General features: G+C 51.3%; 2 protein-coding genes across 2 annotated transcripts; one reads left to right on the forward strand and one right to left on the reverse strand.

The window, feature by feature from the left end:
• Positions 1-5,798: 5,798 nt before the first annotated feature.
• On the reverse strand, positions 5,799-9,593 carry MRPS11 (mitochondrial ribosomal protein S11). The gene is made up of 6 exons (XM_035554836.2): positions 9,457-9,593; positions 9,247-9,342; positions 9,031-9,120; positions 8,169-8,298; positions 6,626-6,691; positions 5,799-6,161 (listed from the first exon to the last, which is right to left on the reverse strand). Exons 1-6 carry the CDS (start codon positions 9,507-9,509, stop codon positions 6,054-6,056), a joined length of 543 nt encoding a protein of 180 aa, XP_035410729.1. The 5' UTR covers positions 9,510-9,593; the 3' UTR covers positions 5,799-6,053.
• Positions 9,570-12,078, forward strand: MRPL46 (mitochondrial ribosomal protein L46). Its single transcript, XM_035554835.2, has 4 exons — positions 9,570-9,799; positions 9,942-10,134; positions 10,766-10,939; positions 11,632-12,078. Exons 1-4 carry the CDS (start codon positions 9,623-9,625, stop codon positions 11,880-11,882), a joined length of 795 nt encoding a protein of 264 aa, XP_035410728.1. The 5' UTR covers positions 9,570-9,622; the 3' UTR covers positions 11,883-12,078.
• Positions 12,079-15,400: the final 3,322 nt, after the last annotated feature.

Here is a 15,400-nt window from a genome sequence, read left to right on the forward strand (position 1 = left end):
CCAGGCATGGACCGAAGCAGCCCTGGGGTACTGGGGCAGGGAGCTCAGCGGGAGAGGCAGGGAGGCCCCACCAGCGCCGCCCTGATGTGATTTAGGGCGCAGTAAGAGCAGCGGGCCGGGCCGTACCCCTCCGAGCGCCTGCTCGCTGCCCGGCTGGCCGTTTGATAGCTGCTCGGTGCTGCTCAGAGGCGCAGCGTGGTGCGGTGCTGGATTAGGTGTTCCCGCTGCCCTTGGCCAGCGCCGGGAGATTTCGGCGCTCGCCCTCCCGCCTCCGGCCCAGCGTCGCTACGGCAACGGGGAGAAACAGCCATCCGCATGGAAACGGCCTCGCTGCGCCCAGAATCGAGGGGAGAACGGGTCAAGAGGTGAGTTCGGAGGGGCGAGGGGCGCCGGCGAGCAGCCCTGGCCCTGCTGCGGCTGGGTTGATTCCCGGAGCGAGCCGCAGTGGCGTTGGGGACCCCTCCTGAAACACCGGCATCGCCCCCGAGCAGCCCCAGCACACGTTCCCATCTCTCCAGCCTTGAAGGATGGCTTTCATTACTGCCGCCCTATTATTTTCAGCCAGTCCCGAGGTCAGGGTAAGGCCCAGATCCGCTGCGCTGGTAGCCACAGCAGCACACAGCTAGGTCACCGTTTCAGCCCTGCCTTCAGCGCTGGCAAAATCCACCCCCCCCTTGGAAGGGAGAAGGGGCAGCTGGCGGCCAGACAAGGTCTCCTGTAACACGGGGCAAACGCACGTCACGGCGATAGCTCGCCCTCTCGCAGGGATTTCTGCGCAAGGAGCTGGTTTTGGAGCATCCCCCGGCGCTGAGGCCGGCTGCTTCCCTGCCGCCCGCTGTGCGGAGGAGCCCAGGGGGCTGCCTCCGTCTCTGTCCCTGTGCTGGTGCCGTTAGGGAGTGCTTGGCCCTGGCAGCTCAGGAAATTGAAAATTTACCTCTGCCGTGGATGCAGCAGGAGCAAAATGAAAGGCAGCGTCCAGCTCCTCGCGAGGGGTGGCGTGGGGACCATTCCTGGCAATTAGGAGAGCAAGGTGTTTGCCCGCGGGCTGCTGCACGAAGAGATTAGAGCCGTATTTTACCACCTCAGCTTGGGACCTGCTGAAAAGGCTGCTGATGAGAGGCTGGGGGGGAATGCGCGTCTTTCTCCTGCCTGGCTGTGTTTTATTTGTTAGCCAAAGCCCTGCGTGCAGTGGGTAAACCCGGTCTGCTCCTGCACGGAGGAGCAAGCAGAGGAAAAGGGGCCGAAAGCTGGAGTCTTTGGTGGTGTGGCTGGGAGGCGTGATGGATGTCGGTGTGAGGTGCTCCGATGTAGAGTTTGGCTTTGCAAAATGAACCGTGAAGTGGCAAAGCACCGAGGATGGATTTCAGAGCCAGCTCAGAAGGGAAAGGAAGGTTTTGAGGACTGTTGTTGCTGCTTGGGGAGGCTTGGGAGCAGTCTATAAATATGGTGCTGGGACGATCTTTGTGCCGTCTTTAATGTGATTAGGCACAAGCCCTGAGGAGCGCATCATGCTGCTAGGAGGGTTCTGGGGGTGGTCTGCTGGGGAGGTCTGGGAGCACGTGGCAGTGGATCCAGCCCAGTCCCCAGGTGCTCCGACTGCAGGAGAGCCTTTCATCGCACCTTCCTCCTGGTCTGTACTGTCTCCTGGGCAGCCAGCTGGGAGACCTTACCCTTAGGAGTTTTTCACGTTGTATTTTCTCTTCCTGCATTTTTGCCTCCACTTTTGTCTCTTTCCTGACCCAACTTTCCCTTGCCCACATCCTTGCTTAGCATTCAGCCCCTCGCACCCAGAGCTTTTTCCCTTCCGCCTCCTTTCTCTAGCAAACGAGCTGTGAGGCTGCTCCCAGGCGATGGCTGCTTGGGCTCCCCGGCTGCGGAGAGGTTTCGGTCCAGGTCCCGGCGCTGTGCACAGCCTCGGGCTCTCAGATGCGGGGTGTAGGAGGTGAGCTGTGAACTCCAAAGGAACAAAAAGACCCCGCAAAGTGGCAGTAGCAGAAGGGGAGCCGGGAGAGCACGGCGGAGGAGGTGTGAGTGGTTTCAGGAAAAAAAAAAAAAAGGAAATAGTAGCAAGGCTTAGCTCCCCGAGAGGACCCTGCAGCCCCACTTCACCGTCAGCCCAGGGACTTGGATGCTATTAGGCAGTTCATTAATAAAACCTCCGAGCAGTTCCCACTGCTGCTGAGTATCCGTTAATGCCTCTCGAGGGGAAAGGAGGACGGTGGAAAAGCACAAAAACAACCTGAGGGTCCTTGATCTCTCCTTGGTCTGAGAGGTCAGGGGCTGAGGCTGGAGGGGCCGCTGCGGGGAGGGGAGGCTGCGCAGGGACGCGGGGTGTGAAAGCAGCAGCCCCGCAGTACCATGATTATCTGCGGAAGTCTGAGTGCAAAACATAACCTGGCTTGAACCCTAATTTCTCAGAGGCTCCCGAGGGGCGCTTTGGGGTTATAAACACCTAGCCAGAGACCTGCCTCGTGTGCATCTGCAGCCAGGTATTCGTGCACCGGAGGGAAAGCCGTCAAAACCCGCGCAGATGTCCCTGGCAGCTGCAGCTGGGCTGCGGCAAACCACCCCTGCTGCTACAGGTTATTAGCGCCGCGGGGTCTGTCCCCTTCTCCTTGCTTGCTTGTGTATAGTCAGCTATTAAAGGACACTGACATCACTTAATTAATGGGTTAATTGAATCGCACAAAGGGATTGGAATTGGCTGCCTGACTCTTTGCCACTGAGGCTCACGGAGGAAATAGTAAATCACCAATTCAGCAGATAAAGCTGCGCTCTAGCTAGAAAGCCCTTGTCGTGGGGGTTAGGGAAAGAGTTCCTCTTTCCCAAATAATATGCTGTTAGGGATTAGTCTGGGGGCTGTTTTTTCCAAGCCACCAGGTGTCATCTGTGTCCACGGGACAGGTAACTGAGTTAGACTCAATCTCCAAGGCACTCATTCAAGGATAGACAGACCAGAGGTAGCATCTTATCTGTTGGCCAGAATACTGTTTGGTTTCATCCCATGTGACGGAGAAAGGTCCATGTAGTGGAGGGCAAAAACCCAGAAAGGCCACGGTTAAACCAGGATGGAGCTTGGCAGTCAGTAGCAGCTCCTGAGCTGGTTTTCAGGAAGGGGTTAAAAAAACCCAAACAAACCGAAACAACAGCAACTACAAACTTTTCTGAGAGTTAAGGACTCAAAGGTTAGGAGGGAAGAGGAAGGAATGGAGAGAAAAATGTCCCGAAGCAATGGGGAAGCCCAAAGGGAGAGGCTGTGACCCTAATGAGGGTGCTAATGCTGTGGCCATGCTACTCACGTAATTGCTGCTCAGGAGGAATGTGAGCCAGTAGAAAACGGTGTTCCACCAGGGCGCCAAGAAAAGCAATTAAAACTGGTAAATGCCAGTGGCTGACTAAAACCAGGCCTTTAATTAATAGTTTTATCTGAAGAGTAAGGAAATCATTAAGTGCTATTGGTGTCTATTAATTCCCTGCTAGAGGAACAACAATAGAGGGTTTAAAGACTTCTTTCACCGTACAGTGTGTGCAGGGAGGAGCAACCGAGCCCTTGCACAAGGAAGGAAAGCTCGCTTTGTGTAGCTGTGCTCTGCCCCAGCACTGACAACTGCCCCAGAAACCCAGGGTTTGCTGCCGAATTAACAGCTCAGAGTGAGCCTTTAGCTGGGACGTGGCTTTGGGCTGCTCCACCAGGGCAGGAGAGAAAGTGGGTAGAAAATCAAACCAGTGAAAAGCTGTGCAAATGAAGCACTGGGGGTTTGGAAGGCAAACGGGGGGTTTGGAAGGCAAATATTGCTCGATATTGTACAGATCTGGCCACTGAAAAGAGTGAAGAGTGTCAACTCCTCTGGAAAGTGCAAAATAGATCTCACTTGGAGGAAGAAAATAGGGATAGGTACCAGAAGCAGGCAGAGCGGACAGGGAGCTAAAATGTCCCACTGTGTAAGCAGTGGTGGTGTATTGGTGGAGTTCATCAAATGGTCACGACTTCTCAGAAGCCAGGGGTGTTAAGGAGCAGCCTTTATAAAGGGCACAACCTTGATTCTAAGTCTGGATGAGACAAAGATTTATTGTAGTTGCTATTTGACTCTTGAGTCATCCACCTACTCTTCCCTGAATTTCAAAAGGACCACGGATCTCTTCCCAATCTTGTTTTTTCAATCCATTCCATCGTATTTATCTAACATGGGCGCTTCTGCTGCGTCGCTGCAACAAGCAGCTTGTGGCAGAGCACGTTAGTGTTTGTATTTCTGCACGTGCACCGTGCCACGCAGCGCTGCCGAGCCTGCAGCTGGTGCTTCTCCTTTGTCAGGGCTGGTCACGGCGCTCAGCAGGAAGCAGGACGGCCTTGCTGTAAGGCACATCCGTGTTCGTGGCTGCCTTTTCCCCCTAGCTGCCCAAAATACTCAGAGATTAAATGATTAAATGTGGTTTGTCGCAGACTTGGCATATTCTCCTTAAAAAAGAGTAATATGAAGTCACCAGAAGCTCGGCCATGTTTCTGGAGCAAGGGGGAGGCTCTTCTAGTCTGTCACACAAGTATGGAAGAACCTCTCCCCTTGCCGTCAAACCTGTGACAGCTCAGGGATCTTCCCTTTCACACAACCTCTCCTCTGTTCAAATTCAGGCAGTTGGAGTAAGGTAGGGGATTCATCTGAGTCTTGTTTTATTCTCTTCTGTCAAATGCAACTCAACAGGCTCTTCTAAGCAGACTGATTTCTTTCAAAACCTGCAGCGTGTCATTCAGCCCCATGAAGGAGGTTCACTGCCTTGTTGCCATGGTACCCTTTCTCTAAAGAGGAAGAGAATAGTTAATTATGCAATTTAAGAAACTAAGGAGGAGCGACAGAAAGAAAAATAGAAAGGAAGATTCTGGGTTTGTGATAAAACCGCTGGCTGCACCAAAACACACCGTGTTTACAAGTGAAACGTTTGCCCAGTGTATGCTGTATGTAGCCAAGGATTCTCTGGCAGTGTGGATTCCAAGTCGCTGCCCTGTGCTAGGCAGTGGGTTTCTGCCATCCAGGAAATCAAACCTGCTGTCAGTTACCGCTGCTGCTTTCCCTGGTTAATGCTCCGGAGAGCCTCAGACATATTTGCTTGGCAGAAATTCTCTCTGGATGGAGCTGGGACGGCAATAATGCATCGCAGCCCGGTGACAAGCCCATGCTGCCTGTGGATATACAGAGGCACGGTTCAAGACATAAGTGTTTTAAATCTCCTTGGCAGCATTTCATTGTTTCTCAGGCCTGCTAACCCCCTGCTTGCCTTCCCCAGGAGCTCCAGCAAATCCAGTTTGTGGTGCATGAGGCAGAACCAAAGGGACTGCAAGCAGCACAACTGGCACGATCCCAGCCCCTCGGAAGGGCTGGCATCTTCCATTTGCCAGTAGCACTGACAGGCCAGCTACAGCTTAGGTGAAACAAAGCACCGCAGCAGATCTTTGCCAATAAGGGATTCAGACTACGGTGCTCCACGCCGTGTGAACGGGGAGCGGCGCCTCTTGCATGGCACAGGGAGCTCTGCAAGCCAGGCGGAAAGGAAAGAGTTACTGTGTCTAGATTCCAAGTGTGTGCGGTGAGAGAAAGACGGAAGGAAGATGAAGTGACCCCATGCAGTTGTTTACTACAGATGACTGCGAGGAGATCTGATTCTGTACGTATCTCATGCTCCCCTTCCACCTAACCAGAGCAGCAGTAGCACTGAGGGCTAGACAAGAGCCACATACTGTGGAGAGAGGAAGAGAGCAGTTGAGAGGCAATAATAATCCAAAATACTTCTGGGAACACAGCAGGAACGACTGTCAGAAGACCAACATTTTAATCAGCAAACTTTGTACATGAGAGGCTTCCCACTAAGGGGTACATGTACTCCTGCTTTTACCACCAGCTTCTATCGCCTGACCTTCCACGGCCCAGGCCTGTCTTCTCCGAGCTTCCCTCAGCAAACAATTCCATGAGGGGGGCTTTCCGGAATCTGACACGAGCAACACTCAACCCAGTCCCTGTTGTATGAGCTAATATTGAATGCAGCGTGTCTCTTCCGCTCCCCTCTCACATTCGCCTGGCTTTCCGTGGGCGGCAGCCGTTGTGTGGAACCGGGGTGTTGTCGGTGATGGAGATGACCTCCAACCCTCCCATAGTCAAACCCTTGATGGCAGCCTGGAAGAGTGAGACAGCAGATGATACGCTGTTAGCAACACGCTGCAGAGCAGAAAAGGGAAAAAGCTGAAGGAATAATAGCTTGGTCCCCTGTCCAAAAAGTCAACTTGTTCCAATGGTTCTACTTTGTAATTATCCTGTAGATAAGTAATTAGTATCGGAATGTCCAGGTTAAAACTATCTGCTTCAGTTCTTTCATCAGATTTTCCATCAGTTTTGCTAACTTTACGTGGAAGAAGGTCCCAATACAGCTTTTATTCTGTCTCCAGAAGAAATTATTCTAAAATTCTTATTATTCTCAGTTTTCTTTACTGGCATTTGAGCAATGAATCCTTTATATTACCTTCTGAAAAAAAATCCCACGAATTAATAGGTACTGTCATAAGACTAGACTGATTTTTTTTTTTTATTAAAAAGGATGATGTCTGAGAAAGAAAAATATATGAAAAGAAATTGACACCTACTTTGCGTCCTGGTCCCAGTCCTTTCACCATGACTCGTACGTGCAATACACCCTTCCCACGTGCTTTCTGAAAGAAGAATTGGTTAGTATTCTCTTTGATGTATCTACTGCTGCTCTGGCTCCCCTGGAGTCTTTCATTTGCTTTTGACCCACTATCATCGTATTCTCTAACTAAAAATAAAAAGTAGATAGTAATGGATACAGAAGAGAATGATAGTGATTATTGCACAAAGCCAGACAGTAGAAGAAAAGGAAGCCTGGATACAACTGTGGCAGTTTCAAGAAAACTTGTGTTAAGCTGTCAACTCCATATACAGAGGAAGTGTTAAGATCAAACGATCTGTGACCTAAAGTCAGGACAGAAAATGACATATCCATGGATACCTGGCTAACAAAGAGTAACGCAAAGCTGTTTTCCCTTCTCTAATGCAGTGACTTCTATCCTGTGATCAGTGGATTCCTTCTAGAGGGTAAATGAGAAAAGCAGGCAAGCTTTATATTTGCTGTGCAGGAGTCCACACTTTGAGTGCAAAAATTTTAGGGACTTGCAAATTGAAAATGAAAAACACCTGCTGTAAAGCAGAGCAGTGCTGCCACCAAGTGGAGCTCTTCTGAGTCTCTCGGTTTCCACATTCAAGTGCAGTTAATCTACTACAAACTTTAACAGGGATAGGAATACATCTGGCCAGCCACAGCTATTCGGCTATTACGAGGCTCTGGTGAACAAAGATTAATAGTGAAAGTGTTCTTATATTCCTCTGAATCAATCATAATAAGCTGTTGGCCAGCAGCAGCACAGAACACCTCTGACATGAAAGGTTCCATCTAATTGAGGATGAGGATTTTCAGTTTAACCTTGCCTCGTGTTGCTGTAACGAGGGCCATAACATAGCCAGCTTCATCTTTTCCTGCTAACTGGACGCCCACATGGTTTTTTTTAGGCATTACTACAGTAAACCATATGCATCTGGAAACTACGTGCCCAGGGACATTGCTTTTTCTGACTAGAACTGCTGGTAGCAGCTCAGTTCTCCTGTGGCAGAGAGCAAATATAAAACATTCAGCCAGTAATTACAGCCACTTCTCAATCCCCTACAGTGCAAAATTAAACTGCTGCTGTTTCAGGGGCTTTTATTTCCAAAACGGCTGAGGTATGTTCACTTTGAATAAAAGAGCTATGAAACTGGAGCTAGGAAAGGATAGGCTACAAGCTACATTTCCCAGTCACAGCGTGTGCAGCTAAGATCACCCTCTGGGCATTTCTCACTGCTGTTTCAAACACATTTTGTCAGTGTGAAGATGCTCACTGTGTCAAATGAAGCTAGGGAAACTGTCAGCAAACAGTGTGCTGCTCGAGTGCTAAGGAGCAGAGGTCTGGAGTGCTGCTCATGAGCAAGGGATAAGCGGTATGAACAAGAAGCCCCGCTTTCCCCCCAAAATAACTGAAGTTACTGCACTTGTCCTCCATTCCCCTGTACCCAGGTAGCAGGGGATGCAGTCAGGGACCCCCTCTGCGAGGGTGAGAATATTCAGTGCAGACTCACCATTGCTGCCGCTATGCCGGCTGTCTGTGCCGCGATGGCAGTTCCCTTCTTGGCATTCTGGAAGCCTTCAGTGCCGCAGGACGTACGGGCAAACGGCCTGTTGTCAAAGCCGACCACTTGGATGTGGGTGCTATGGAAAGAGAGAGGCAAAAGAAAGGAATAAGCTAGCAGATGATTTTACTCTCCAGTTCCTCCTCGTTCTGCAAAGCTTCTCAAAACACATAGCTCACCACAGAGCTCATCTCCCTTCTCAAAGCCATCTGAACTCAATCCTCTCTTTCAAAGTATCTCAGTTATGCTCACCAGCTGCAGAGACCTGCCAGCAGTGAACTTCAAGGTCATGCCTGGAGAACTGGAGATGGTAAAACCTTTCTGGATGACCTGCTCCGCTAGTTATCCCTCAGGTACAGCTAACCCTTTCAGACCCACCTCTTACTGTGAGCATTTTACCTTTTCCATGTATTAAGAAAAGCACAAAACACTTCTCAAACTCAAAAGACGTTTAAGAGGCAGCACAATATCACACTAGGGTTCACTAATGAAACACAATAATCTCTCATGGATAATACAGTGACTTTTTCAACAGCTGCACAGTGCTAGAACTGAGGGCAGGAAGTACCCTGCCATTAGAGCCATCAGCATCTAATTATTCATATCAGAACGCAGCCAAGAAGTAATAATAATAACCTTATTACTGTTAAAGACACTAGGAGGACAGTTATACTTCCTGAACAGCACTGAGGTTTGCAGTCAGTAGTATTATCCCCCCAGCCATGAACTGCCCTGACATTTTTCATTTAAAATGGCCGGCCTAGGCACATTAAGCTTTCATTTTACAGGCATGGGAAGCTCCTTTGCTCACTTGTTGTACGTCGCCTTGATGTGGGCTATCGGGATCTCCTCGTAGGTCTTTCCATCCCACCTCATGGAGCTCCTCTGCAGGATTAAAGGGCTGGGGAGCAAAATAACATTGTCAGACGCTCGCTCTTTGCATCCAGCGAAGTTTTACGCTGTATCCTCCGGCAATTTGGAAAGGAAGACGGGACGGGGCGATGCCCGGAGCACCGACTCGGCTCACCTCAGGTCGGTGACGCTCTGCCCCTCCGCCTCCTGCGCGGCCTCCTTCGCGGCCAGCTCCCGCAGGCTCCGCACGCCGGCATGCAGGCAGCGGCCACTGCGGGAGAGAAAAAAGGGAAACGGGGGGCGATGAAACCCGTGACGGGACGAGAAAACCCCGGGGGCCACGGCCCGGCCCGGCCCGGCCCGGCCCGGCCCCGCCGCCCCTCACCCGCAGGCCGCCCCGAGCAGCCGTTGCCAGGCGACGGCGAGCGCCGCGCTCATGGCGGCCCGCGCGGCTCCCCTAAGATGGCGGCCGCCGCCTCGCCGCGAGGCACGCCGGGAGGAAAGGTGGCGGCGGGCAGCCGCGGGGCACTGTGGGCTGCGCTCCGAGCATCATGGCGGCGCCCGTCGGGTCCTTAGCGGGCTGGGGGCGGTGGGTGAGTTCGTCCTCCTCTGCCGCTGTAACGCCCCGGCCGTGGCGGCTGTTCGGGGCGCTGTGCCTGCTGAGGCTGCCCCGCATCACGCAGCCCCTCCGCAGGGAGGAGGAGGAGATGGCGGCGCTCATGGGGCAGGTAGGGCTAGGGGAACGGAGGGGTGAGGGAGAGGGAGCCCTCCGGTACCGCTCGGGGCTGCGTGTGAGGCGTTTTGTCCCGAAACCCGGCCCCTGGTGCTGGTGGGTGACCTGAGCGATCAAATCTTCTGTTGCCCCTCTAGATAGAGCTGGAGAAGAGCCGCTACTCCGACCACGAGGTCCGCAAGCTGGAGGAGGAGGAGCAGCTCAGGAGGAGGAAGGAGAGCTCGTACGACGAGGATGAGGCGCCTGGTAAAACGGTCATCATGGCCCAGGACCTGGAGGACAAGTGGGAACAGAAATTACTGCAGTTCAGCCCGGCCCCGTGGGTGACAGGTACTAGCTAAAGTGCAGTGTCTTGGCAGGTGCAGTGTCTTGGCTGGTCCTCTGTTAAACACACCTGGGTGCGGTTTTGTGTAGGGAAGGCATTTGCCAAGTTATTTATTTCTCTAAAAACTTGATACTTTGGCAGTGTGGCTAGCACGTGAGGAATTAACTGGATTATAAAGGAATGGGGGCTGCAGTGCTGTGAAGATAGGCACGTTCACACAACCTTAACAGAGCAGACTGGGAAAAACTTGTGTTGTTCCCAGGAAACTTCCAAGAAAAACCTTGGAAAGTTTGGTTCCTATGCTTGCCTGTTATTCTTACTGGGTCTACAGCTTGACAGAAATTAAACTGCTCACTACAAATTCCCTTTGAAAACAGAACAGGTAAGAGTACATTTTAGCAGTGGCATTAGAGTACCTGTACTCAGGTAGAGTACGTTTTAGCATTTCTGAACCCTGCATTCACTCCCAGAGTGACTGAGAATATTTCTGTCTAGATTTTTGTCTTGTTCCACATATCTGTGTTCTCTCTGTGTTGTTGCTGGAAGGGAATGAGATGCAGAGAGACAGTGAATCATGCTGATCAGACCAGTGCAGCTGGGAGACTTTGTTTCCAACATGTGTTGTTTTTGTGGCAGATGCTGATAAAAAAGATGATCGAACGTCTCTGAACAGGAAGCTGGACAGTAACCTGATGCTGCTGGTGAAGCAGAAGATTGGTAACCAGGAGCTGTGGCTCCTGCCTCAAGTGGAATGGCAGCCTGGAGAGACTATGCGAAACACAGCTGAGCGAGCCATGGCTACGTTTTTGGGTATGTAGCTTGCTGTGTGCCTGCCTCTTGCTCCTCTTTGTCCTAGTCTTTTTTTTTTTTTCTTTTCCCTTGCTCTACCTGAGGGATATTTGCCATCTCTACTGAAATCACCTCCCATCTGCTGGGAAGAGGTATTTCACAGCAGTGGGACTGTGCTCGAGTAATGGGGTTTCTGGCAAGATCCTGGGTGATCTGCTCCTTAACTGTGCTCAGCTGTGCTGCAGTGTGAGGGGCTGAGAGCCAGCAGGCTGGGAGCTGGGCTCTCTGGCTGCCAGCAGCTGCAGTGCCAGGTCTGGCCCTTGCAGTCTGATGTTTGAGCAGTACCAGATGCCACCTGGATGGTCTAGGCTGTCTCCAGGTGTACAGCTTCCCCTTCCCTTTTGTCACCCTGTAGCAGCTTTTGTGGCAGATGGATGATAGCAAACACGTGTGTCCTTGCTTTGCTGCGTGAGTTGGCAGAGCTTGATATTCTTGCTGCCTCTGAGAGGACTTGATGAACTTGGGACAAGTTACTTTTTCATGAGAAAAGACTTTAAAGTGGCAATATTTCTGCCCAGAAGAGGGAACAATCAGTCTGAACCAGATAGAAGGAGCATCCTATGCTGTCTGTTTGTTATTACGGGAGAACAGTTACCATTGCTCTGTGTTCTTACATCTTGTTTTCTTTCTCTTGCACTGCTGGGGCCTTCCAGGAGATCACATTCAAGCCAAAATCCTGGGGAATGCACCATATGGGATTTACAAGTATAAGTTTCCCAGGGCCATCAGGACTGAAGATAACGTGGGAGCCAAAGTATTCTTCTACAAAGCCTTCCTCCAGAGCAGTGATTTGTCGCAGGCAGAGCTGAAGAAAGATTATCTGTGGGTCACAAAGGATGAGCTGGGAGCTTACTTGAAGCCGGAATACCTGAAAAAAGTCAATCGATTCCTTCTGGACTTATAAGTGATAAGCTGTGCTCCAGCAGGTGGGGAAGATGTGGGATGTGACTCTGAGGAGTAGAAGAGCTGCTGCTTTGCACGGCCTGTGTATATAGGATGTTAAGTAGGGCTCTGGAGGATAAATTGCCTTTGCCTTACTTCCCACTTCTCTTCACCAGGCCTGTTCTAAATAAATATTAAAACTTATACTCTGAAGTGAAGCTCTCCTCAGGGAGTTCTTCTAGAAGTGCATGTTGTGATCTGTTCCTCTCCCAAGTGTGCAACTCCCTGAGGCTTTGGTACCCAGGAGGCTTGCTCTCCTCACCAGACCCCTGTCATAGTCTAGAGCTGAAATGGTTTCTTCTAAATAATGGCTAATGCTTGTCTCTGACACCTGCTCTTTAGTAAGAGCAGCTCTGGAGAGTGATCTTTGTGTCCAGGTGGGAATAGCTGCCCTTAAGTGTAAGGGGGTGAGTAGCCAGCTAGATATAATGGAAGACCTGGCAAGGGAGTGATTTTCTTTGGCACCATCCCAGCCCCCTAAGGCTGTAGTTTTTTGGTGGATTGTTACGATGCCCAGGGGAAGATATGCACATTGCAGCGTGCAGCAGAGCAGCGATCAGTTGCTTATCCAAGGATTAGCTTTTGCAGGCCTGGAGCAGCTCCACCAGCATTTCCAGCAATGTCTTCATCTGTCTGGACGTGGTGGCCAAGCTCGTTCTGTGATCCCCTGGAACCCTTTAGCTTCTCCAGAGGTAATCAGCTCATTGGCCCAGCTGGGCAGGAGGTCGGCTGTCCTTAACCTGTCCCCCATGGGTGAAAGTTCCTCCAGCCAGAAACAGGAAGCCTGGTACTGCAGAGAGGGGAACTCATCATGGACCATGGGCAGCAGATGCGGGCTCACAAGGCTGGGCAATTTCTGGGGAGCTGGAAGCTGGGTTGTTCACATCTTAGTCATGTTTAATTAGCGTTGAAGCTGCCTCTGGCCTAACAGTCCACAATACACAGTGGCCCTGGAGGGGACAGATGTGGTGGGAACTATCAGTAGCTCCTCAGATGACTGCTGCTTTCCCACATGTGCTGAATCAGTCCTTTTGGGCCTGAAGCTGTAGTAATAGCGAAGGAGCGTAACACTTGAGCAGCAGCTCTTTGGGGCTGAAATGCTAATTTTTGCTTGCGAGGGGAAGGCTGCTCTAGTGTTCCTTCTTCCTGAGAGCAGCCTTAAAGGTAAGGTGGCTTTGAGTTCTCCTGTCCCAACGTGCGAGGCCAGCCCTGCTGCTAGCCCAGCCAGGTCTACCTCAGGTAGCGTGGCTCTTGCTGCAATTTCCTTATTAGAAGAGCTATCCTGTGCTTATAGGGTGCTGGCTTGTCTCTCTGGGTCTGTTTTTATTTCCTGGGGTGCTTTTTCTGGTTGTAAATTTGCTGTCTGGTAGTCAGACCGTGGGCCTGGCGCTGGCTGGACTTTGCACGGAATCAGCCTTCAGTGGCAGGGAGAGAGAGAAGGAGGAAATAGGTGTCGTTAATCATCTGGAGAGGGTTCGGCCTCCAGAGGTGGAACTGAGATTGCTATATATATTATATCAGTCCTTTGGGAGCTGCAGGCCTCAAATTAAAGCTATCCTTAATCACTCCACAGGCCATTGGAGTGGGGGTTAGCACAGCAGCCTTCCATTTTCTAATGCTGGGCAGATGGAAGCTGCAGGCTTGCCATAAACTATAAACAAAACAAAACTTGGTTTCTTGAAGCACCCTTGCAGGCCTGGCAAACGAGGCTGTCCGCAGCAGAGAGCGTTTGCAAAGAGGAATTATGGAGCAGAGTGTGTGCCTGTAAGCTGCAGGTTTGTTGGCTGCTGTCTGTGCTCAGCCCTGTGGAAGGGGAGACTCCTCTTCTTCGAGACTGAAAGCGCTTGCAGAGGAGAAAGGTGAGTCAGGCTGTGCCCCTCGTGCCCCCAGCAGCCTGAGGCCATGGGTGCAGATGGCCAAGGACTGGGCTTTTCTCTGCCCCCTGGTTTCAGGCTGTTGCTGGCGCAGTAGCACACAGCTTCTGGGCAGAGCTTTGTGGTCTTGCCGAGGTCTCTGCGCCATTTCCCATGCTAGAGGCAGGTTTTGTGCTGCTGGAGTGAGGCTTTCAAAGCATATAGATGGTGTTTAAGCACTGCTTTTTTGCTCTCAAAACAAGGAGCACAAAAGAGAGAAAAAGCTGTACGGAAAGCTTGGTGATCTTGAAACTCAGACAATTCTTCTCCAGCTTGCTCAAGCAACAAGTCTTTGGGCACTGCTGAGAGGTGTAGCACCCTCCAGCAACGGAGAGGCCAGAATCTTCAGCCTCTTTTATTTTTTATCTTTTTCCTCAGGCTCAGGCCTTTGTTCTTACAGGCTTCAGGTGCATAAGAAACTGGGTCTTCTCTGGAAGCTGAAATTATTGCTTTCTCAGCACCTAAAACAGGAATTTCTGCTCCCAACCTGCATAGGAACAACGCCTTTTTTTTCCTTCCTTCTACTGTTTGTTCTATTTAAGGACCCACAGCCAGTTGCTGTGAACAATTCCAGATCCTCTCACATGGGTGCTTTTGCTCACTCCTTGTTCGGTGTGACCTGCTCCCCTTCCCCACGGCCTCTGTGAGCGGAGCATCACGCAGCCGTGTCTTCTGCAGGCTGCACCGCCTGGGGAGGGAGCTGGAGGGTGCCAACAGTCAGCCTGCAGACTTTCTGCTGCTCGAAGCCGTGCTCGGCACAGAACACTTTCGTTCGTGAAGGCGGTGCACGAAAGCCAGATCGTTCCCCCCTTCAACGAGCAAGGATGCATACCATTTAGATAACTTTTCCCTGATGCAGTGCCGCCCCGCAGCCATTGCTAAAAGCCTCCTGAAGCAGAAACAAATGTAAGGATCAATTGCAGCCTAAAACTGCATCTAAGTTATTGCTTCAGCCACCATGTTAGAAGAGAGAGATTAAAGTTTTCCGTGTGACAAATTGGATGCTAGCACTCCCCTCCAGCAACGGAGAGATAGCAAGTCCTAATAAAACCACTTCTCAGCTTCGCAGGTACAGGCTTCCGCTGTTTCCCCTACAAAATGCCTTCCTTAGCTGATATCCTGCCCTGTCTGGGGTGTGGTGGTCTCTAAGCAGAGCCCCGCGTGCATGTTTTGTGATGTGGTAACACCGAACTGTTCACAACCCCACACTTCCCCATGTAACAGGCAGCTGTTAGTATTTGTTGCTCCTTCTGGCTGGCTCCAAGCGATGAAAAGCTTCAATATTTGGAAGATTAACGCATGTAGAACCAGGAGAGGCTGACAGCCATGGTCTACGCTGCTTCAGGGAAGCTGTCCCGGTGCAGTGCCCCTTCCGGCTGGGGTGAGGGTGGGTGGGTAGGAGTTGGGCCGTACCCGTGGGCTTATCCCTGTCCTGTCCCAGAGGATGAGGGGTCTTGTGGCTGGCTCCCCAGCAGCATCGGTCACCTGCTTTTCTTCTGTCCAAGCTCCCATTTTTGAGTTGAAAGGGATCTGTCTCTACGGGGGGAGGATTTTTGTGGTGTGTTAC

The sequence above is a fragment of the Cygnus atratus genome, chromosome 11 (assembly GCF_013377495.2).
Source record: "Cygnus atratus isolate AKBS03 ecotype Queensland, Australia chromosome 11, CAtr_DNAZoo_HiC_assembly, whole genome shotgun sequence".
In the NCBI taxonomy this organism is placed as follows: Eukaryota; Metazoa; Chordata; class Aves; order Anseriformes; family Anatidae; genus Cygnus; species Cygnus atratus.

Coding starts and splice junctions, on each gene's coding strand:
- MRPS11 (XM_035554836.2), bottom strand. CDS start 9,509: ATGAGCGCGGCGCTCGCCGTCGCCTGGCAACGGCTGCTCGGGGCGGCC. Junction 9,121..9,246: donor CAGAGCGTCACCGACCTGAG/GTGAGCCGAGTC, acceptor TTTGCTCCCCAG/CCCTTTAATCCTGCAGAGGA. Junction 6,162..6,625: donor GACTGGGACCAGGACGCAAA/GTAGGTGTCAAT, acceptor TCACTCTTCCAG/GCTGCCATCAAGGGTTTGAC.
- MRPL46 (XM_035554835.2), top strand. CDS start 9,623: ATGGCGGCGCCCGTCGGGTCCTTAGCGGGCTGGGGGCGGTGGGTGAGT. Junction 10,135..10,765: donor CCCGGCCCCGTGGGTGACAG/GTACTAGCTAAA, acceptor TTTTTGTGGCAG/ATGCTGATAAAAAAGATGAT. Junction 10,940..11,631: donor AGCCATGGCTACGTTTTTGG/GTATGTAGCTTG, acceptor GGGGCCTTCCAG/GAGATCACATTCAAGCCAAA.